The 23892-nt window shown below is 39.6% G+C and overlaps 1 protein-coding gene across 1 annotated transcript in view; it reads left to right on the top strand.

Annotated features, from left to right (window-relative positions):
• Positions 1 to 23892, top strand: part of adamtsl3 (ADAMTS-like 3) — a 240538-nt gene that overhangs the window by 161966 nt on the left and 54680 nt on the right. Inside the window, exons 10-13 of the mRNA XM_041939250.1 lie at positions 10679 to 10753; positions 13603 to 13760; positions 22693 to 22804; positions 22985 to 23123. Of these exons, the coding sequence (XP_041795184.1) occupies positions 10679 to 10753; positions 13603 to 13760; positions 22693 to 22804; positions 22985 to 23123 (484 nt within the window). The remainder of the gene's footprint in view (positions 1 to 10678; positions 10754 to 13602; positions 13761 to 22692; positions 22805 to 22984; positions 23124 to 23892) is intronic.

Genomic DNA, 23892 nt, shown 5'->3' on the forward strand with positions numbered 1-23892 from the left:
ACTTAGATTTCGTTACAAAAGACAGGCTTTAATTTGTTATCATAAATCACCCCTCCTCCTCCCGAGTCCTCACAAATAAAATATGAAATTTCGGGTTTGCTTCGGGCTCGGGCCTGCAAATCACGTTAATTGGTCGGGCTCGGGCTGGGTCGGGCTTTAATACTCGCGGGCCTGGGTCGGGTCAGGCTGGATTTTTTGGGCCCGATCTTACCTCTATGTAAGACATGTTTGATTTAGGAAAATATTGGGAATTGCACCTGAGGATAAAAGTTTGGCACAGGAAATGTGGAAATTGTGCTCCATTACTTTGATCTAAAGCAGGCATCTCAAACCGGTTCCATAAAGGGCCGCGTGGCTGCAGGTTTTCATTCCAACCCAGGAGGAGCACATCAGGCCAACCAATCAACATCAAGGGATCACTAAGTTATCAGCTGAAGACTGAGATCAGCTGATTAATTGATTCCAGCCTGGTGTGCTCCTCCTTGGTTGGAATGAAAACTTGCAGCCACGCAGCCCTTTATGGAACCGGTTTGAGATGCCTGATCTAAAGGGTTAAAAGTCCAGCAGCAATTGAAGTATAAAGACCAGTTTTACTGTCAGAGCATCTTTTTTATGCATGTGGCCTTCATGAAGGTCATCCTGATACCTGGTCCTTTTGACCAGGATCATGTTTTTCCTCTCATCCATGTACCTTTGAAGTAGTAGATGTTGTAGCTGAAATCTTTACTCTGCTTCCATTCCATCCAGCCAAATTAATCAAATGACAGAATCTCTGCCGCAAACATGATCACAGGATTGAATAACCAACCTCCAAGAAATGCATGTCTGTTCTTTCTAAAATTTGCATTTGTACATTTGATGGACAAATGCAAATATTCAAGACCACATTTTGTATGGTTTTAACTGATCTTTGCCAGTCTAGTATCAAGTAATGGTTGAGTCAGTAGCACCAAGTCTAAAATGCCTTCACATCCATCAAATAAAAATAGTATAGAAAAAGTTTTTAGATTAAATTTTTCAGTGTAAATATTTTTTTTTTTTTAAAGGGGGGCTTAATCCAAGCATAAATTGCAATTTTGAAGACATATTGTAAAAGCTCTTTGTGCAAATAATAAGTTTGTTCTTAACCTTTGAAAAAATGAAAACATTTCTCAAGATCCATTTACTATCTTTTTCATTTGGCTGCTGGGTGCGGATAAAAGCTCTGGGAATAACTGATACACATGGAATAAGATTATTTAGTTGTTGTTTTTTTTCACAAGCATCAGACTTCTCAAATGTAACACAAGCAGACATAAAAGAACATGAACTTTGCTGAAATACAATGCTATTTTGCCAAATTGGAAAAAAAAAACCCAAAGATCTTTAGTGTCATGTAAAGCACCCAAAGCCTAATATCACATCTCCCAGTACCATCGCCAGTGTTTCCTAATGGCTACTACAAGGCTGTCTTTGTACCACTTGAGTAATGTGGATAGGCTGAGGCCCTACACAGTGGAAAGAGTTTCTGTATTGTTGTTGGAGAACTCTGGTCTGAAGCATCGGGTTCGTCTGCGACTGCCAGTTGCACTTAAGTTATGTTTCCTCCTCCAAGAATCCTCCTCCCTTGCTCCAAAATCTAAACAAAGTCCTCAGAAGTGAGAAAGTGGAGACGCACTGGAGCTTTTGTAGCAGTGGGGAGGTGCAGTACCATGCCTGGACCTTAGGAGAGCCTGTAAATCTAGGAGGAGTAATTCAATCCAAGCCACCTTCTCTGCCTTGATAATAAAAAAGGAGCTCCCCAAGAAGTCAGTGAGGCTGTGATGACATGTTACTTCCTGCCAGGACCTTTAGAGAAGTTGGCAGAGGACGGGCTGCTTCACTATAATCAGAGAGGGGGGCTGTTCAGCTGTTACGCAGGCTGCAGTTCTGCAAGAGTGCAGAGGCTCCTGGGGTGAAGGCTTAAAGTTACAGGAAAATGTTCGATACTTTTGACACTGTTCATATCTACTAATCTATGCATACATCAGCAGACGCTGTAGCTGTGTATCACAATATCTGAATGTGTGAAAACATTTAGTTTGAATGTATTCAAGTGGATGAATGTGTAAAAAAATGAATTGAAATGACTGAATGTGTAAAAATATCTGAACAAATGGATTTCACTAAATTTAACTCTGCAGCTGTACATGAAAAAATTATCTTCACAAATAATGTCCAGTGTGTGAGGGCCTAAACACAATTTGCAAAAAGATGTTGCAGTATGAAGTTGTATACGTGAATCCCAAGTTTACAGCTACGAATCATGTCTACGAGTACAAATCAAACCTACATGTAAGAACGTTTGCAGTGCTGCAATGTTTGCAACTGTTCTAGAAAGTTTTTTTTTCTGATGGGTTACCTTATCATCTGTTAATCCACAATGAGCCTCACCCAGTTTGCGGAACTGTTGTCTCAATTCAATAGCCCCTGCAGCTGCCTGCTGTGAAGACATACACAGTCTCCATCTTCTCCACCAGGCAGCTGTGGCCCCAACTGGAGGGTTGAGGAGTTCTGTGGATCATTGACCCAGCTGTCCCTACCAGACAGAAATCTGGCAGCCATCATCTTTTCTGACCAGTAGTTAGCTTCAGCACAGCTCTCAAACCTGTGTAGGAACTCCTTCCAGGGAGTGGTGAAATCATATTGACCAGACTCTGTGTGTTTGTAGTCTTCCTCACTGAGGCAATGGCTGGTAGTATGCACTGTGAGGCTGGTGACTTGGGCTGCTGACTTTTGAGGAAAGACACCTTTATCTGTAAAGTCTATGTTCCTGTAAATAGCCATTGTTAGTGTCTTTTGGTGGGTTATCCAGGTGGGCTGGGAGAAAGGTGTTTACGCTAGATGTTGCAATAGTAGCAGCCAGCATCGCTGTGCTATATAGTTTTAATGGCTGGACATGAGACATGAGTGAGCACATGGGAGTATTGGTCGTTGTTTTGTATGTTGGCCACGCCATCTTGACAGCAGCAACTGTCCCCATTAACAGCAAGAAATGGATTTGTGTTTGATAACCTGCAGTAGGTGGGCTCATGGGGTGTTTCAGCCACTCCCCACCGTGTTTTAACCAGTTCTTCTTCACAGAGAAAGAGGGTTACGATGTTACCTTTCATTTCTTTCTGCAACATACATTTCCCAGAGACTTACCACTAACCATAACCAAAACAACTACTTGCCTAACCCTAACCTTACATAAAGTGGGAGGCATGGCTGTCCGTACAAAATGTAGTGGCAGTCCAAGACTTGTTTGTGTTTCACAGAATTCAGTATAAAAGTTGTGGACACATTTCACTAAAAGAACTAAAATGTCAACCTCATGGTGGCACTAGAGGAAACAACAATTCATGGCACAAAAAGTTCACATGATGCTGGCATAACGAGCTTCTTTTTTAAAAGGGGCAGTTCACAAAATCAATATATATTGGATATATTGGCTGCACAGATGTCTGCCTTCTATTAAATATTATGGAACTAGATTGCAGTCAGCTTGTGTTAGTCAAAACAGTAATATCTATGGCTGTGAATATATTTAACCCTTACATTGTGTTCATATTTTATGCCTTCACATTGTGGTCAGGGAAAATTTTGACCCGGACCAAGAATTCCCTTATAATAAGAGTCTATATCAAATTTTAAACTACTGGTCTATTTAGAATGCCTAAATGTCATTAATAAATGTATGATTAATCCTTAATAAATGTTTCAGAGGACAGGGAGAGTGTATATTTAAAGCTTTACAAAAATCTACCATTACGCAGCATCATGTCCTTTTTTACATAAGACATACAAACAGAAAAGCCATAATGATTTAAATTTATTTGGCTGAATTTGATTGGGCATGAACATACTGTAACTGTTGGAATTTTTAATATAACCTTGTTGCAGCCATTAAATGCTGTCCTCATTGCTTTATCATAAGAAATCATAATTGCCAATTTTAATTGGACATTTATCCACTTAGAACACAAACATTACATAGTAAAATGCTCAACATAAACTAGTCTCTGCATTCAAAGCAGTTGCAGGAAACTCTACGTGTGGAACTTGTACATGTGTTTCCCACATTTGCAGCAGGTTGTTCCTGTTTTGCAGTCCTTCTTTGTGGGCAGAAGTTGCATCTCCCTCTCTTCTGTCCCCTTGTGTTGGCTTCTTGTGTGCTTCTTGTCTTGAGGAAGAGCTGGAATGTTGACATATTGTCAGATGCATGGGAGATGGTTAGTCTGGAGTCATTCGAATGACATTTTCCGCTGCCATCCTGCCTGCAACTTGATGTGGAAATGAAGACCGAAGAAACAGATTGCACTGTTTCTTGACATAAATGTCTGCCTTGCTGCCTGCTCCTCTCCGTCAGAAGGGCTTTAATCAGAGTTTTCTTCCATGTTGTCTTCCTGCTCTGACACATCCTCCTCCAAATCACTGCCAACCTGCTCATCTTGGATGATCAGGTCAAGGGCCTGTGGTACACAAAGTCTTGCTGCCATGATTTCAGTCACTGAAATGGCAGCTCAGGTACATTTACTGAGGAAATGCCATCTGGAACTAAAAAGAAATGAAGTTTGTTACTCTGTAGATTATTTTATTACATTGCAGGTGCTTGTGCTTGCAGGTGCAGATCTTGTGTCTGTGTCAAGGCACCCTTTGACCTCTGGATGACTTCTGTTCCCTTTGTGCACCATACACTCCTATGCTGTTTCACTATTTCACAGTTTCAAGATTCCCTCAAACCACAATTTTCCTTGATTTGACCACACTGGTAGATCTAAAATCCATCTCAATAGATTTGGGTCACATTTGACCTGAAACTGCCTCACTGTTCAAAAATGTGTAGCACCTGTATAAAAGTATAAAATTTTAAAATATTTAGGTTTTTGTGTATTTTGGGTCACTTTAGGAAAAAATATCGAATTTCAGGCTAAAAGAATGACGTTTAGGGTATTTTTACTGCTGTCAATGTCCTGAATGTGACCCCGTATGTAAGGGTTCAACGAGTGTCACTGTTTCCTCTGTCCAGACATCATTTATACAATTCTGTTCAGTTCAAAGTTTCAGTCTCTCACGTCCTCTCCAGCTCACCCTTAGCTTTAATGTTCCGAAAGAGGAGAGGTGATACAGTAAATCAATGACCATTTAAGCTTACCTTGGTTAATGAGTTCATTTATATTTACAGACACAGAGTGTCACCTTTGTTCCTCAGCATCTATTATTCATGGCTCTACTATTTGTCTGTCATTGCATTTGTAAAATGATTTTTTAAAGTCCAGCAGACTCATGTAAAAGTAGCTCATAACTGTTTCTGTTGCATTTCCCTTATTCATTTCGAAGGTCACTTTTACACCAAAAAAAAAAAAAAAAAAAAGATGCAGCTTGGGGGCAAACTCCTGTGAATGTCAGCCAGAGTGGCTTATGTATGTTGTTTGAGCTCATTGCTCATTTGTTGCCAGAAGGAAAAGCAACTTTCATAAAATGTAGAATTAATACTACGTTTATCTATGAAGCTCTTGCCTCATTACTACACCTCCTTTCTTAGCCACAGAGGGAGAAACACTTCGAGTGTGAAAAGTCAAGAGGTATTTTTACAGGCTTACAAACAGAAGTAAATATTTTAAATAGTTTAGCTCTTTGCTGTTTGCATAAGCTGTGACCTTAAGAGAGTCTCATGACTGCTAGTGACCCTCACGGACAGAACAACATGCATGTGGATGTTATTTAGGTGAACAGAGTTGAAATCAGTGCTGCTGTGCACTTGTAAAGCAGATACCTTCAGGGATGGTTGTGACTGTAGTGGGGTGGTCTTCTTCAGTCAGTGCTCTCAAAAACAGTATGAGGCCTTAACACTGGCTACGAATAAAACGAAGGGGACATTTTGCTTTGTGTAAGGGATTTCAGTATAAAGGCTGTGCTCTCTCTCATACAATGGAAAGACAAAATATAAGACAAGTTATACACATATAAGCACGATTTGTTTTTCACATTTAGGCAGTACAAGATGAAAATGATGGCGTCTACTTTTTCCAGCTTGAACAAATGGACAGTAAGACAACATTTGTTCTGATTTATTTGAACATGTCCCATATAGCCCAAACCCAAACAACACTGATGGTGCGTCAAAGGGTTACAGCATAGGGATGGAGCTGCTGAAGATGTGCCTTGGACTATGCTGTAGTTGACGTTCATTCCTCAAAAATGTGCCCATACATTTGGGCTCTGGAGACAGATATGGCAGGCTATGCACAGATATCACATGGGGTAGCAAGAACTGTCAGCGGTCAGCAAGTGCTGTTTGGGTTTTCTCCTACAAGTTTCTGATGATTGTTTAGAGTGAAGACAACATTAGGCAAGTTGGAGAGAGGTGTCTCCTTCTTTTCCGTAAACATCTAGTAAAGCCATCTTCACAGCAAACCTTCTGCTCACTCTGACCATTGCTCCCTATCGCAATGAATGAAATAATGAAAATTCAACGTCTGCACAGTATTGTCTCACATTCAGTAATGGCAGGAGGTGGACCTTCACTCTTTATCACAAAATAAATGAAAAAATCCAAACACACTCTTTGTGGGGAATGCTGTATAATTAAAGCCTTACCATGTACAGTACATCTGTCGAGTATTGTGGTGGTGAAATCTGTAAATGTAATCCAAAGTTTTAAATGAAAACCTGGGAAAACCTCTGTTGACCATGAATACAGATATGAAGTGCAAACCTTGACCAGATGAGGGGATGAATGGGGCTGCCCCTATGGGGAAATATGTACATTTTACCTTGAACTGTAAAATAATTTCTAATCTTTTAGAATTACAGCCAATGGAAGCCTTTTTACAGGACTAGTATCACCATTTCCTCATCATGTCGACGTGTTACCTATATTATTTTGTGATGATAGCTGGTGGTGGTGATATCTGTGGTAGCACTCACACCCATATGACTGAACAAATAGTGTCGGAAAAAGCAGAAGAATGTGAACAATCTCCTTGCAGGGCCCATTTGGTAAATTGGAACATCACTCAACTTTTCTGTAAGTAGAATTTGACCTTTTTCTTTCATGAGGAAACTCAACACTGGACAGATGGCAACACACGAAATAATCCAATGTCATGCAATTCAAATGATGTGAAAGAAGGTTTTCTGGGCTTTTTATTCCTTTATTTGACAGTGATAGTCAATGACTACGATGGAACGTGGGACATTTTGGTTAATGGTCCCTTAACCCTTAGGCCACTGGGGTGCCCCAGAGATCATGGGCAAAATCTAAATTATATCTATATATTATGTTCATGTGCAAAAACACAGCCACACAGTGGTAAATATGTGCAACTATTTGCTAGCCACTGGCTAGTGTTGCTGAAGCATCACAGCTGTATAAAACAAGAGTGTTGAGGGAGACATGCAATGAATGTGATAGCCTGAAAACACCCCAACATTCAAACACAGCTGCGAGCCTACAGCTAGCCTAATTACAAATTAATAATTTGTGTGCACAAGTTAAAAAACATTGAATCACTTCTGCCATCTACCAGAATGTGGTCATGTTAATTTAGTCACTATATGGGATGGATGGATTGGCACTGACCAGTGTTGCCAGATTTGACACAAAGTAGCCCAGTCACAGCATCAAACCTACCTTTTCGTTTTTTACGTTTAGGATAACACCATTCCATGGATTCAAAATGGATTCAGGACCAAAGCCCAGAGTAAAAGTCCAGTGAAAACACGACTGAAGTCCAGTGGCTGATGACTCTACAGATCCAGAGGCAGAAATACCTGCACAAGTGTCAGGAGGAGGGAGATGAGAAAGCACAAAACTACAGGAGAGAGAAGATGTGGAGTTAGTAACAATCATTAATGGGATAAGAATGTGTACCAATGGAGAGAAGGAGAGAGGAGCTCAGTGCACCACGGAAATCCTGTCACTCTCAGCCTACAGCAGCATAGTTAGCTATGAGCTTCATCAAAGACAAAAGTCTTCTTTTAAATGTGGAGAGGGCGTATGCCTCCTAAACCCAAACTGGGAGCTGGTCGCACAAAGGAGCTTGATAGATTAAGGTTCTGGCTCCCATTCTGCTTTTGGTGGCTGAGAGGAAGGGTTTTAAATTCTGTTCTTAATATTACAGGGAGACAGTACAAAGAAACTAATGGGAGAAATATGATCTCTTGTCCTAGTTCCTGTCAGTATACATGGTGCAGCGTCCTGAATCACCTTGAGTCTTTGGAGATTCATTGGAGCAGCCTTAATAAACCCTAATAAGGAATTGCAATAATCCCGCCTTGAAGTTTTCTCTTTATTTTCTCTTCCACAAACTTTGCAGTTGGCAGTTGCAATATTGCACCATAGACAAACATCAAAAAGCCTTAATATGACACGTATGAAATAATAATCTTGGATAAAAAATGGGAAAAAAATCTCAATCTTCTTAAAATCTGAAGAGCATGATTTTGCTGCATAGCAATTATGGTCTGTTGCAGCTCAGTTATAATTAGAGAACTGGCCTGAGAGGTGATCCTGTAGATAATCCATCTGTCTGAATGTAAGATACAAATAGAGTTTAAGTGCATGTAAATAAATAGGTTGTAGATTTATCATGTTTGTTTGATCCCTTTCAGAACATCCTTAACGATAACAATTAATTAATTAATTAATCAATTAATGAAACCTGCTAATGAGATTGATGTGAAATCACATAAAGTTAAGAGAGACCTCATAAAAATCCTCAGTTATGGCTAAAATAGTAAAGTGATCATATGCTGTAGCTCAGTAAATCTGGGGATATGCTACTTTATTCACCTGTCCTCACCTTAAAATTATGAAGTCCTGACATTTCAGTCAAAATTTTGTTATTTACTTATGTACTTTACTTATTATTTCTTATTCTGTGACAATTTATTCATATTATGCCAGGTGTTTGTTTAAGTTGTATGCACTTTGGACTTTTTATTAAGATAACAAAAAGGTTTTATCTACAAACTCTAACTATGTTCTATAAGGTTCTGTCTGTGAGACAATCGGCACTGACAGCCTCTGTCATGTCGCCACACTGCTCAGTGCCAGTACGCAGAGAAGACAGGAGATGAGGAAATGTCACACAAAGTGATGTTTAAGTAATGCTTGTGTTTAACACAAAGGAAACTTAAAGTAGCGGTCCCTGGAGTAATGTGTTAAATATAGTCAACCACATTCTTACCTAAAATTGACCTCTGCACTGAATGAAGTCATGAATTGAATTGAATTGAATTGAATTGAATTGCCTTTGATACTGTACATTTTGTGTACATTTAGGGTGTGTTTCAGTTTGATGTAAGACTGTGATGTGTTCCACACATCCAAAACTTTGGAGCTCGATTACTCAAAACAGGTTCCAGATAGAACTTCATTATTCCAAGCTGGCACTGTATTAATGGTTATTTACAGCATAATGAACTGTATGAGCTGAGCTCAATACTGACGTATTATCACCTTGAAACTTACCTACTTAACCAGTGCTGTCTGTGTGCTATGATGCACTCTAAATCCAGACTGGAAATCCTCAAAGAAACTTGTGTTATGTAAAGAGTTACACAACTGATTGACGACTGCTTTCTCAAGGATTTTAGAGAGAAAGGAGAAGTTAGATATATGTCTATAGTTAGCTAAAACCCCTGAATCAAGAGTTGATTGACCATATCTAATAATGAAGTGCTAACTAAAGGTAACACTTCTAGTTGGCTCCATGATGATGAAACAGAATGTGGTGTCTAAAATTTTTTCAAAGGGTGGAAACCAAAAATCTTCACACAAAGTTTTTCTTTGTCATTGTGAGAACATATGGTTCTCAAAAAGATAGACATTAACAAGCACACAAACACATGCCCACACACACCCACTGTGAAAGAAACCTGTGATCTTTAGTGTTGTAATTCCTCTGTTTTCACATTAACACAGGAAAAACTGGCAGCATGTTGTGCGTTGTACTTTCTTCCCCGTCTTTTCGCAAGGCCTAGACTGTGCAGATTGCATTAAAATTGTATGCTTCTGGTCCCTAGATAGCATTTATCTCCCCTCAAATTGACTTGTGTTTTACATTTTTTCCTTGTCTTACCATCTAATTTGGCACAATTCATTGCACTAACCAGATTCAAGGTCACAATAAACTGGCAAGACTGCATACCGACATTATATTTGTGGAGTTGTCAGCTATGATAACAACATAGAATAGTATTGTGAGGGATAATTATCTGCCAACTACAAGCCATAAACACCAGCAACTGCAAATGTAGTTGTATGATTTCAGACTTTGACTGGACATATAATCATTTCAAGAAATTGCATTTTGTTGATGTGCAGATATGATGGCTGTCACAGGCTTGTCACGGTTATAGATTAATGCTTGAAAATAAGAGACTGCAAGAAGTGATCACAGAAATACAAACTGTATTAGGTATGTTGATTGGTTGAATGAATTTCAAGGTGCTACTGGAAGCTACAAGGATGCACAGGTAACGTGATACATGTTCCTGCCAATGGTTTCACAATATTCAACTGATCAGCTGGTGGTGTAATATGCCAAGATGTTTATTTTGGTGTTGTGATGATTTAGGGTGGATCAGTTCAACACACATATACATGTTTTGCCTCTGTACTGTACTGTAGGTTGAAATTAAACCTCTCCAACTCTGTGTGTCCCTGCAGCTGTGAAGACAGTGCTGGAGGTGCCGGTGGAAAGCCGCTTTCTCAGACTCAGTGCTAAAGGACTTGATTTGATAGGTGAGTCACTACAGTCCTGTCCTTTCTCTGAATACAGAGAATCTTAGTCTGTCTCTAATGCCCCCAAATGCACCACTTCATTTCCATCAGCTTAGAATCGGATTCAGTGCATGTGAGATTCGTGCAATTGAAACAAAACATTCACACACAAAAAATCTGAAATTATTTCGATAATTGAATTTATGTTACTCTATGATTTAGTTTAATTTTATTTAATTATGTACTTTTTTGTTTTATGTCATTCGATTGAATGTAGAGAATGATCAATGCAGTCTAATGGATCAGGGTGTTGGTCTTTATGTAGCTGTGTCTTTATGTATTTGTGATATATTGTTTTTGTATTACGGTACATTTTTACTCTGGCTTTGTATTAAACTTTACAAAAAGACGAAGCATGAGCGAGAGAGATTTAAAACTGTTTTAGATGATAGTGATAAAAAAAAAAATGCATTCTGCGTACTCCTGTGGCATTTCCAAAAGTATATCATTTCAACTGAGAAATATTCAAATGTAATATCAGTTGAGCCGGTGGAGCACACTGTAAAATGGGTAGACATTAATCTTTAAATGGTGTTTTCATGCATGCCTAACCTGCAGTTCAAGGAGTATTTCTTTGATGGGTTTGGTCTGTTTGTACTGGTCTGAAAAGCTAACTGAAACTGAGACCATTTAATAAGGAGGGCCTTGGTCTATTTTTAGCATTTATTTACTGACTAATTGTAGCTTAAACTCTACATTCACTGCTAAGTTTTACTGCTGCTAAGGTCCAGTTGCAGTCTTAATCTGAATTGTTTCTACAAAAGTAAAATAAATGCAAAAGGTGCAGCAAAGCATAGCAGAGTACTGTCTCCTGTCAAATGAATGAGTTGTCTGTCAGTCTTGGTCGGTTTATAGTAAGTCAATGTGAACTATTTATTTTTTCTTTGGTCCATACCAAATGAAACAAACTACAGGTGTGAAAGTAACCTCAGTGTTTTGAATGCATGATATATTATTTTATAATATGGACTAAAATAGGGAGCAAAGAAGAATATAAAACTTTTCCTTAAAACCCTTCACATTCTGGATGTGAAATAAATAATGAAAACATCCTACACAGCCTGAACCCTATGATTTACATCCTCAGAGCATTTTGAGTATTGTTTGTGTCATTTGGGTTTTCCTGACCTATTTTATTGTCAGTTTAAGTCGAGGCAAGCGCCCACAATGAATGCAGATAAGCCCAGCACATGTTCACAGGCCTTATTCTGCTAATATACTTCAGTTCTGACAGCGTAATACTCCAAAGAGCTGCAGGATTTACTGGATGTGTGCTTTGTCAGATGTTTAAGAATTAAGGAGTGGCCTAAGAATTACTTCAGCAGATCATTCATCAACTACCAGGAGGTCAGTGTGGCGGAGGGGGACCACTAGAGAGAGAAGCTGAAGGGAGAGAGAAAAATCATTTCTAGCTAAGGTAACCTGGCTCCCAAGCTCATGAACTCCCCTGAAACTAAATATTATCAGACGTCTAATCACATTTTCACCATGGGCAGCACAGGGCCCTCTTTACACAGCCTGTTTTGGTTATGAAGGACTTCTCTTCATGATATAACAAGGCTGCAGGATGCACGTGATCGTGAAATATGACATATGTTTGGTCGGGGTCATACGTGTAGTAATAATAATAATAATACATTTTATTTGGAAGCGCCTTTCAGAACACTCAAGGACACTATACAGAGCGGGTAAAACACAAATAACACAGGATATATACAAGCACAATAAAAACACAAATACACAGGATAAATACAAGCACAATAAATAAAACCCAACAAGTTGGGTAGTCTTGCCAGTTACCCAACCAAGACAAGAGTTTATGACGCTGTGATCGTTAGATCTGACATGTGCCGATCGTCAAAGACAAAAGTATTCTGTTGTCTGATCCCGGCATAAGTAATACATTAACTTGTCCTGTTATCTTTGTCCGCCTGTGAATTGCCACTCAGCGCAATCAGTATGTTTGGTGGTCCAGACCAGAATGATCTGTAGCCCAGATTTTTATGTGTAGGTTTTATGGACAGAATATCAGATATGGTGGATTTAGGATTACACTTTTTCTTGCAGGTTCTGCCTGCACTGTTTCTCTGACTTGTGTCCTCCAGCACAGCCTGAGACAGTTTGCAGCTGAGTGTTAAACGTTTGGAATCAGAGTTAGCTCTTCAGCTCTAATACTATAGAAAATGGTAGCTCATGCACTCGGGTTGAGAGTATGTTGCTTCCACAGGTGAAGGAGTTGAAGTCAGGTTAGAGAGTGAGGGTATGATGGTACACAAGACTGACAGTCAAGCTGGTGTGGCTTCAGCAGTGATGCCAGCTTTGTACCTTGACTATCGTAATGAAGTGGGAACTGAGCTTGAGGGTGAAGCTCTCAATATACTAGTCCATCTTCATCACACCCCTCACTGATGATCATAGGATTACAATACTTTGTTCAAATGATTTCCCTCTGTCAGCCTGAAATGTGGGTACTTAACAACAAATGTGAAATTTGCAGCTGCCAATGCAATACTCGTGTAAGTATAAAAGATGTGGCCTGTATCCACTTTGTTTCTTTGGATTATGATACTTTTTTACATGACGCGTCTTACTTTTTTGCCTGTTGACATCTTTTCCTTGATTCAGAGTTTTCTTTTTTGGAAACATACAACACATTTAACTTCATAGGTTGTGTTTGGGTTTTTCTGCATCTTGATTAAGTTAAGGTAAGCGTATGTGAATATGAATATAAAAAAAAATATATTTGTGTATATTACGTTAATATTTAAGGTTACATTAATAAATATTCATCTTGATCTGTTTCTCCTCAGTTATAGAAGCTGTCTCCCTTCAGGGGTGGAAGGAGGAGACCAGTCTGGTGTCTACAGGCTCCTACATGATAGGAAACACATCCTTGGACTTCCAAAGAGGGACAGACAGGCAGGCACTCAGGACACATGGTCCACTCAAGGCTGATTACATTATCAAGGTGAAACAAAAGAAAGGGGACAGGCATGGACATATGGCAAAATAGTCTTAGAACTTTTCTCTAAATAAGTCAGTTGCATAACATTTTGCAATGAAGGGGATTTTTATTAAGATTGTGAGGTTGTTGCCAGTGTATCTCTGTTGGAAAGACCTGCTAAACTGAATAAAGACAAGTGCTTCATCTTAACAGGGCCCGCACACAGTCAGATGTCTGGCAATGACCTCACTATTGTGATCTATTGTGATCATATTCTAACACCATTCTACATTTTTAAAGGATAAGCCTGGTGATATTCTATGGTTTCCTCTTGTCAATAAGTACCTTGTGCAGACACAGTCATGTCTACAAACACATATTGTTTGCTAAAAACTACTGTATTGGCAATTACTGAGGCTTTTATAAAGAAATGATTCCACATTTTATTAAATATCCTTCATTTCTTTCTGTTGTACAGAAGCCGAGAACGGCCAGGTCCATATAATTTTTTTTTTTACCGTTTTCTCGTGACAACAAATTAATTATTTCGTTATCTCGAGATAACAAAGACCGTTTTCCCGTGATAACGAATCAAATTATTTGGTTCTCAGCATAGACTGGTTCCCGATTTCGGGGTTTCTACACAGACAAAACCCTAATGAAGGCTAGTGCTAATTTAGCACGATGTAGCTTGATAACGTGTTTATTAGCAGTGATGTGATGAGTGTGTTTACATTATGGTTTGTGCGGCACCATGCATTACAGTGATCAACTTAAAACGTGTCTATAATCAGAGGAAGTATGCCCCTTTGTATTAAAGCATCGATTGTTTATGATGAACGATACATTGTGAACAACAACTTGTGTTTAAAATCACAGTAACTAGCAAAGCAAAACTTGCTGTCAGCAGACCTAACGAGCACTGTTCCCACTCACGTTCCCACTGTTCTATGCTGTGTTCACTCACGTCAACCAAGTTTTGTTTTGTGACAGCTGTTTTTTAGACAATTTTAATAGTATTTTGAGTATGCTTGTGCAAGCATCTTGCCAAATTAGCAGCTAACAGTAAGACATCCTAACAAACAGCACATTTACAACGAATAACTCCGGACCGGTGCAACACACAGCCTTCAGCGACGATGACAGAGACCATTACAATGCCGAGAGATTCCTGGTGGACTGACTGCAGCAGCTTCCTTACTAAACTGGGAGCTAACTGCAGCTGCCATTGCTAACATAAAGTTAGCAGCGTCTGCGCTAATGTTAGCTCTGTGAGCACTCCTCTCTCCTGACTCAGCTGACTCGGCAAGAAATCCACCTCGCTCTGTGTTCCCTTGTCATCAAATTAACCGCCGTCCTGTTGGAGGCTCTGTGTGTAGGCTATACGGAAGCCGAGAACCAAATAATTTTATTCGTTATCACGGGAAAACGGTCTTTGTTATCTCGAGATAGCGAAATAATAATTTGTTATCACAAGAAAACGGTAAAAAAAAAATGTATACGGACCTGGCCGTTCTCGGCTTCCGTACTGTTGAGCTCTGTGCAGACTTTAAAACCAAGCCATATGTCTTATACCTCGAAACTGCCTCTGAAACTACAAAATGTCATGAATACATTTCTGTGTAAGTACAAATTCAATGTGTTAATTAGTGAGCACAGACTTGAGGCGGGGGTTGAGTGACACAGACAGTCTAATACAATAAGATCCTCTTGCTATCAGACAAGTTTTGCTCTAAAACTATAAGTGGCCCCATTTTGTATCCTGTCATCAAGTCAGTATTCTCACTGATGTGGTTTAATAGTGTAGTGAGATCCACATGCTTGATTGGCCACAGTTGTATCTCATATATGCAGATGAGAAGGATCTGTCCAGTTTATGGAACTGGAGCACTCCCAATATCCACTCAGTCTACAGCAGCTTGTTACAGCTGTATTATATATAGTATTATTATGTATTTTATTATAGAGCAGGTTGTCCCATAGTATGGTACTGCAGCCTATGTTCAAGCAGAAAAAGACAAAGTTTGATCAATTTTTTACGCCCGGCCTAGGGGTACCTAAACGTAACATGAATTTGCCATCCTTCACCGGTCTCACACAGTCACACCAAGCGCGTTTTCACAATATAATTAATAGTTTTATTTAAAACAATAGTTATGTGTTTTTGTGTTGTGTGTTTTTTGGGACACAGAGATGAACAAAACAAATCCGAAATAATGTGTAAATTAATTTAGGTGTGAGTCCTACGCTAAAGACAAAAAAACAAGCAAAACCATGCTATACTTCTAGGGAGTTTACCACCTTCCTAGCCAAATAAAAAGACAAATTCTAACCTCCCTTTCTAACAAAAACAGGAGAAAAACTGGTTGAACACAAAGTCGTGGCTCACTCCATTTGCCCAATACACTGTTGAACTTAGACAAAGGAAAACGCTGGTTTGATCGGTGTGTGTGCGTTGACTCAGCGAAGAATGGCTACGCCCATCTGACCCACTCTGCCCCCCTCTGGTGACATCCTCCTCCGCTTTATGAAAGGTGTTCCTCCTATGTCCGCCAATCTGACTCGGGGTATGGCGCAGAGACATTTGCATAGTAAGGAAGCACACAGAGCGAACAGGGAAAACACACAGCTACGTAGAACTATTTACAACCACAGTGGTAACACCCCCTTCCTCAAGAATTAAATACTCCTCTGTGGTATTTAATTTAAAGAGGACCGAGATAACGCATCAGCCAACACATTTTCCGTGCCCTTCTTATGCCTAATCTGCAAATTAAAATCTTGCAGAAGAAGAGACCAAAGCCTTTGGTTGGAATTTTTCATCCGGGAGAGAAACACCAGAGGATTATGATCTGTAAAAACCTGCACAGGCTGTAAGTTAGAACCCAAGTAAACTTCAAAGTTCTGCAGGGTGAGCAGTAAGGCTAGGGTTTCCTTTTCTATAGTGCTATAGTTTACCCGGTGTTTGTAGAACTTTTTAGAAAAGTAACAGATGGGATGGTCAATTTTCTGCTCATCTTCCTGCAGAAGAACAGCACCAGCACCCCACAAACTAGCATCCACTTCCATCTTGAAAGGGCGCGTAAAGTCGGGCGCAGCAAGAATGGGCGAGCTACACAGTAGCGCCTTGGCTGACTGAAAAGCAGCTTGACAAGCGGGGGTCCACGCAAAACTCCTCAACAGACTAACAAGGGCAGTGAGAGGAGCGACAACCTCTGAAAAGTTCTTACAGAAACCTCTATAATACCCACACATACCAAGGAAACGGCGTAGCGCACGTTTTGACTGAGGAACGGGGAACTCAACTACAGCCTGCACCTTAACTGCCACCGGGCTAAATGGCCCTGACCCACCTGTTTTCCCAGATAGGTCACAGTTCCCTTTCCAAATTCACATTAAGCGAGGTTGAGAGTGAGAGACGCCAGCTCTAAACGACTAAAGATAACAGACAATGTTTTCAAATGATCAGACCATGTAGATGAATAGGCAACTACGTCATCCAGGTATGCCTTACGGTTTGCCACTCCAGCCAGCACTTTATGCATAAGGCTCTGGAAAGTAGCGGGAGCATTTCGGAGTCCGAATGGCATTACCGTGTACTGGAGGAAAGCATCAGGTGTAACAAAGGCTGAGATTTCAGAAGCACAGGGAGTTAACGGAACCTGCCAGTAGCCTATTAAAAGATCTAGCTTCGTCACATACTTGGCAGAACCCACCCGATCAATGCAGTCCTCCATTCTCGGCAGTGGGTAGGAGTCGGGTTTTGTGACAGCATTTACCTTGCGGTAATCATTACAGAACCGTGGAGTGCTGTCGGGTTTTGGAACCAATACACAGGGCGAGCTCCAGGCACTGATGCTTGGGACAGCTAACCCATGCTCGACAAGATAACTCACCTCTTGTTGCATTAAGGCTCTTTTAGTGGGATTAACCCTGTAGGCATGCTGTTTAATAGGTGAGTGACCCTGTACATCGATGTCATGAAACAACACAGAAGTCTGATGGGGATGATCAGAGAAAAGAAGTAAATTGTCATTAATTAGCTGAATGATGTCAGCTCTGGCAGACTCAGACAAATATGACAGAAAAGACTCTAAATCACTCAGCACCTCCGAGTTTCGCAGACGAGCAACTGGCATTAAACCACTTTTTTCTTTTAAGCCATCGTCACAAACATTATAGGATGGAGGAGCTTCACACATGACCATCACAGGAACATCAGAAGGTGGCATAGGGGAATTATTTCTGGAGAAATAACGCTTCAGCATGTCGACATGACATTTGACAGTTTTTCTTTTATGGTCGGTAGTTTTAATGACATAATCGGTGTCACTTTACGTTCCACCACGTATGGACCAGCGAATCGGCACTGCAGACTGGGTCCGGGCAGCACATTTGCTCTTACACTTTAAGCTATTAGATGACCACAAGATGCCACACTCCAAACTCTTGATATACTGAGAATTTCTCTTCATACAGCCTCATGCATATTGCATCAACATGTAGAGAAAGCTTGAAGCTTGAAAGGCCTGCTGGTGCCTAGTTACAGTTACTAAGCAATGAGTGGACAGTTGCTGTGCAGAGGAGGGGTTTAGCAAAGGTCACCAACATTTCATTGGTGATTAATATGACATTACATTCTGTTTTTGAGAGCTCCGTGGATAGAGGACACATTCGGTAGTACTGCAAGTTTGTGATGAATGTTACATCATCAAAAGAAAAGGATGTGCTGTTAGAAAGCACACACTTCACTCTCGCAGCTGTTTCCCTGCCCTTTGACGGGAGAAAGAGTAACTTACTTATTGAAAAGCCTAGTGACGTACTGAAAGATTTAAGTTTTGCCAAATAATCAGCTTCATTTGAACATATTTACAGTTGTGCCGCTGCATTTTGACAGACATTGGGTCGGTCTCACTACACTGGGTATGCTTGAAGGAACAGTCTTGACTTTGAAAATTGTAGTGTGGCAAATTAAACTTAAGAGCTTTTCCTGAAGTTTTCAGCTACATGTCACTGTCCCAATCAAACTCCATCTGCTGATGATGAAGACCTTGGGATACAGTTTTACAAGAAGTTCTTTAGTTAAATTAAGGCCCCGTAGCTGTTAGACCTGTGTCTACTTTGACATTTCTGCTTTGACTAAGTCTAGGCAAACTAGGTAACATTTTTTACCAACAGTGATTTTTACCAGTTCCGACAGCAGAATTATTTTCACCTTGTGAATCTGTGTTTGCGTGTCATCATGGAGACACATGTGGCAGTATGAAAAACACTTTTTTTTTATCAGTCAGACTTGAGTGGTCCTTTAGATAAAATTAGAGTTCCTTCCCCCAGACAAATCACTATAATACAATACGTTTGTAAAATATGTCCTTCCTTCAAACATTGAAATACACAAATTGAACAGATATTGTGTGTTATTTCATTGCATGAGGAAACCAGGAAGTGTCATACATGAAGTAAATATATGCAGTAACCAATCAAGATGAATTACACTGCATGAATTCTGACTCAACAGCTTTAGTCAAACTCAGTGTTTCAAAGAAAGCTTTTTTAAATTAACTTTGGTAAACCATTCAAACATAAAGATCAAAGAGCTGATCTAGGGTCTATATGCACTAACCTTAAAAGGCAAAACATAAACCTACAGGAGCACTCCTGCCCTCGGACAAGTGAACATGTTGTGTTCTACACCTTTAAAGTGGAATGCAGCATCTTTAGTGGGCAGGAGAACATGAATATGATTACACTTACATAATTTAAGATGAAAAATGGCAAAAAAAAAAAAAAAAAAAGGGATGTAGCTGCATTGATGTGAATTGCCAGGTAGAATGCTCCCAGTGACATAAATGAAATTCCACTCAAAGTCTATGAGGTTCTTCAGAAGAGTTGAGGCATGGGGGACTGACTGTGACAGACTTTTTGGCATCAGCCTGTGTGTCAGGTAATTGGAGGGGACAGACAATAGTATTAGCGTGAGATTATTAGTTTCATAAGATCACTTTTAAGACGGTAACAATTAAATGCAATGAAGAAAGAAGAAAAACTGAAGTCTGCAGTAAGGATGAGTCCATCTGTGTTCTCTGTGAGCGTCCTCACCCTGGGAGAGGACAATCTGGACCTCTGGATCTGTTGGTGTATTTTCAGATGAGAGAAAAAAGTGTCACATTCACTCACAAGTTGCTCAGTTACAACACATAGTCTTGGCCAAACCACAAGTTAGCCTACTTTACTTTTTTGAATGTCCTTTTGCAGTCAGGCAAGGCATGTAATGTTCCTTTGAATTCTGATGTGCCTTACATAACCCGATACAGTGACACATTCAATGGCACAGAGCTAGCATGGCAACATTTTGATAGCTAAAAAAAAATATCATGTGTCATATCGTAACTCGATAATTGATGTGGACATTCACTGTGAACATGAAAAGAGGCTTGAATTACAATTACACCTATGGTTAACACTAATTTAAGTGTAACAAGAAACAAGCTGGAACTGCTAATAGAGTTTCACCAAGTTTGCTTGTTGGAAAAAAATGTTGGTAGTCACTCTCAATACTGTTTAAACCCACATTTTAAAATACTAAAGTTATTAACGTTATTTATTTACCGTTAGCTACAACTAGTGTTAGCCATTCAAGTGGCTGCACAGAAAGGAGAGGGCAAATCCCAAACCTATAAGCACAATAATAAGTAAATAAGTAAAGTAACAAGTAAATGTGTTCATGGGTCCGGCAATCAGGCCATGAACTCACACAACCTGCAAACTTTGGGGGTATTTGAGCCTGACAGGGCTAAAAGGACTGCATGACTTATCTTAGTTATTGATCAGACAGTGTACCATTCCAGTAAAAATAATCCTAAAACGCCTCTGAAAGACATTTACAAAGTAACAGTGACAACTGTTCTTGAACCATTTGGAGTATATGCATGGTTTTGGTCTCTTTTGAAAGGTAGTTGGATGCAAAATAGTTCCCTTCTGCAGACATTTAGAGAATCTGTAACTGGGAAAACACAGAAGACAAGCAAAAGACGAGCATATAGCCTGCCATTCTGAAAGGAGAAAACATCTTTCTGTGGATTACTATCCTATTATGGACTTAAAATCTTTACTGCAGTTGGTCCTGTCCTCTGTACCTTTGTTGATGTTTGCAGATGTTTGTTGATGTTTTTGACAGAGCATTATTGATCTGTTGATCTCTGTGAGATGTGAGTTAATTTTGCGATAACTTTGTTGGTGTTTATTGCGTCTCCTGTTGTGAAATGGCTTGCAGCAATCGATTCATGAGAATCTAAGCTTTCTAACGGTGTATGGTATGAATATAAACGTGAATGTAGCGTTTGTGTCAATAAACGGGAAGACAAATAAACTGTCACTAATGTGAAATGTTCTGATGGTCCGCAAGCGGACTTTAATGGGGATTATTAAATTAAAGATGACAAAAGTAACACTAAACCTCAGCAGGCAAAATGCATTTCAACTTACCGTATGATTTGCTCATAAAGTGGATTCAGATGGGTAATCCTCAAAAAAGAAAGTCCAGAGCAGGCTTTACAATTTGATGTTTAGTGCGTCTCCTCTTCAAATGTAGAAGCATTCTGTATTTGCAGGGCTTCTCTGCCATTGATTCAAACATCACCTCTAGAATGCAGTTCACAATATATTACTGTGTTTTATGGGATGGATCACAGAGGATTTACCTGTTTAAGTATGCACTGATCAAAGAAATACAGAAGGTTATGATGACCTTTCTGATCAATGATTTTAATCACAATCTAATCCAAATGTGATAACTTCAATTTTGATGATACACGAAGATTCCCAAAACATGCAGTTGTTCCATACTTAATGACACTCTCTAAAATAGCCTGAAAAACAGAAAAATATTGTTTGTTTGTTTGTTTGTTTTGTACAGACACAGAAATGCATTTTTTGGAGTAGTCAAAACCATACCCAGTCAATATGGATACTCTAGGTTAAAGTGCTATTAATGTGGACACCTGGATGCATGTGGAATTGGCTGGTTATATATAACCACCTGACTGTGAGTTTAAAATTGGTGATTTGTGTCACACCAATCAACAACTTCTGAGTGATAGATCATCATGCCTATAAATTTAACATAGCAGATTGGATTGAGTATTTGAAATTATAGTTCCCAGCACTTCACACCCCCAGCCCACATTCTTTTTAAGTCACAGATCACTGAATCCCAGTTTTGATCATTCCTGTCCACTCTACGACATTTGGTACAAGTAGAGATCATCCTCTGATGGGATTACACCAGCCAAGATGCCCTATTGGTATTATTTTCTCTTTTTTTTTCACTGTGGACAGACCAGCATGTTTGCCCCTGGTTCCAGTCTCGTTACGTTAGGCTAACCACATTCTGCCTTTATCTCTGCACAGACATTTTTCAGCTCACAGACATCTTCTCATATCACTTTTATGAGACAAAGTGCTTATATTTTAGGGTTGAACAGTTACTTTCTAAAAGTATGCCATGATATGGTATTGCAATTTAAAAACCCTGGGGGAGACTGATTTAGAAAGAATGGTCCAAAGAGCTCGTCCACATTCTTCAAACACCAGTGCCTCAGTTTGTATCTTTTACATTTTTTATTATAAACATGTTATAACTAGAGATTACTTACATGATATCACTTCATTTTCTCAGACTTGACAAAAGCTCCTGTAGAATCACATTATACAATTGTTCTCACAAGCTGAGTGGTAGTGGTAGTAGTGTAATACAGTAATACTCATAAATTGACTTTGCAAATTCAGTGGATAGTCCCACTAAGATGAATCCTCTCCTTGATTCTCCGAAGTAGGACTCTTTACTTTACTTTGCTCTGCTTTCCTCCCCTGTTGTGTACTCCAATGTCCACTACCCTACACTACTTAACATAATGCTGTTCTTCTCTACTATTTATTCACCATACATGTTGAACAGATGAAGTATGAAGACTCCAAGGACACAGTTGTCCAATTTCTCTTCTACCAGCCAATCAGGTACCAGTGGAGAGAAACTGACTTCTTCCCCTGCTCGGTTACCTGTGGAGGAGGTGAGGTGACAGTCAGTTGACAGTAGTGTAAACGGTTGTCTTTATGTGTGAATACTGATTTAACATTGTTCTAGATTTTATTGATCTGCAAATGTTATATATTCAGCTTCACCTGTTGATATCTGCAACTTTTCCCAGTAATGTACAGTTAAACAGCCTGTGTTTGCATTCCTCCCCCAGGCTATCAGCTGAACTCTGCAGAGTGCACAGACATTCGATCCAACCAGACCCTCTCTGAGCATCATTGTAACAGCTTTCCTGAAAACACCAAGCCCACACCAAAACTCAAGGAGTGCAACATGGACCCCTGCCCAGAGAGGTAGGCATCATGCCAAGTTGCATTTTGCATTATTGATGTCACAAAAACCAACATTTTAGGAACATTGTTATACTATTACCTCTTAACTCATTCATCCATTCTTTAAATTAGGCTGTTGGGATGCTGGAGCCTATTGCACCATGCCCTGAAGAAGAGGTGGGATAGATTTAGTGGAGACTTTTTCTCCAGGTCTAAGATCAGTCAGTGCATCCTTCAGTGATTCATAGAGTATGAGCACATCTTCTCACCCCTTTAAACACAAATTCTATAAGAAATCTACAGATTTGTTGATACCGTGAACGTTCCCCTCATGCCACCATTAGGCCAAGCTATGGCCTTACCATGATGTTTTCCATGTCAACCACTCTTTACAGTGTTGATATGTAATTGTGTCAGATGTAATTGCTTATTGCGGCTATTATAGGCTTTGGTGAGGCGCTGTATTCCACTAAGTGCTCCCTGTCATTCTAGTTACTTGACAGCGACAGTGCTCATTAATAAAAAATACCAGAACTGTGCCAAAGTTGGCCAAAAAGTCAAAGTTTTAACTGTGATTCCTGGCGGGATCTTACAATTGCTCCTTAGCTTGGGTAACAAATACTTAGATTAAATTGCACAGGCAGAAAAAAATGTCAAGATACATAGTATCATATTAGCTCTAAGTTAGATGGGTTAAAAAGTGTTAGCATGTGAACATTTAAAGATATATTACGACAGGAGGGTTTTTAGGAAGCAGCACATACAGTAAATAACAAAGCATATAAGCATG

The sequence above is a fragment of the Chelmon rostratus genome, chromosome 1 (assembly GCF_017976325.1).
Source record: "Chelmon rostratus isolate fCheRos1 chromosome 1, fCheRos1.pri, whole genome shotgun sequence".
NCBI classification, from domain to species: Eukaryota; Metazoa; Chordata; class Actinopteri; order Chaetodontiformes; family Chaetodontidae; genus Chelmon; species Chelmon rostratus.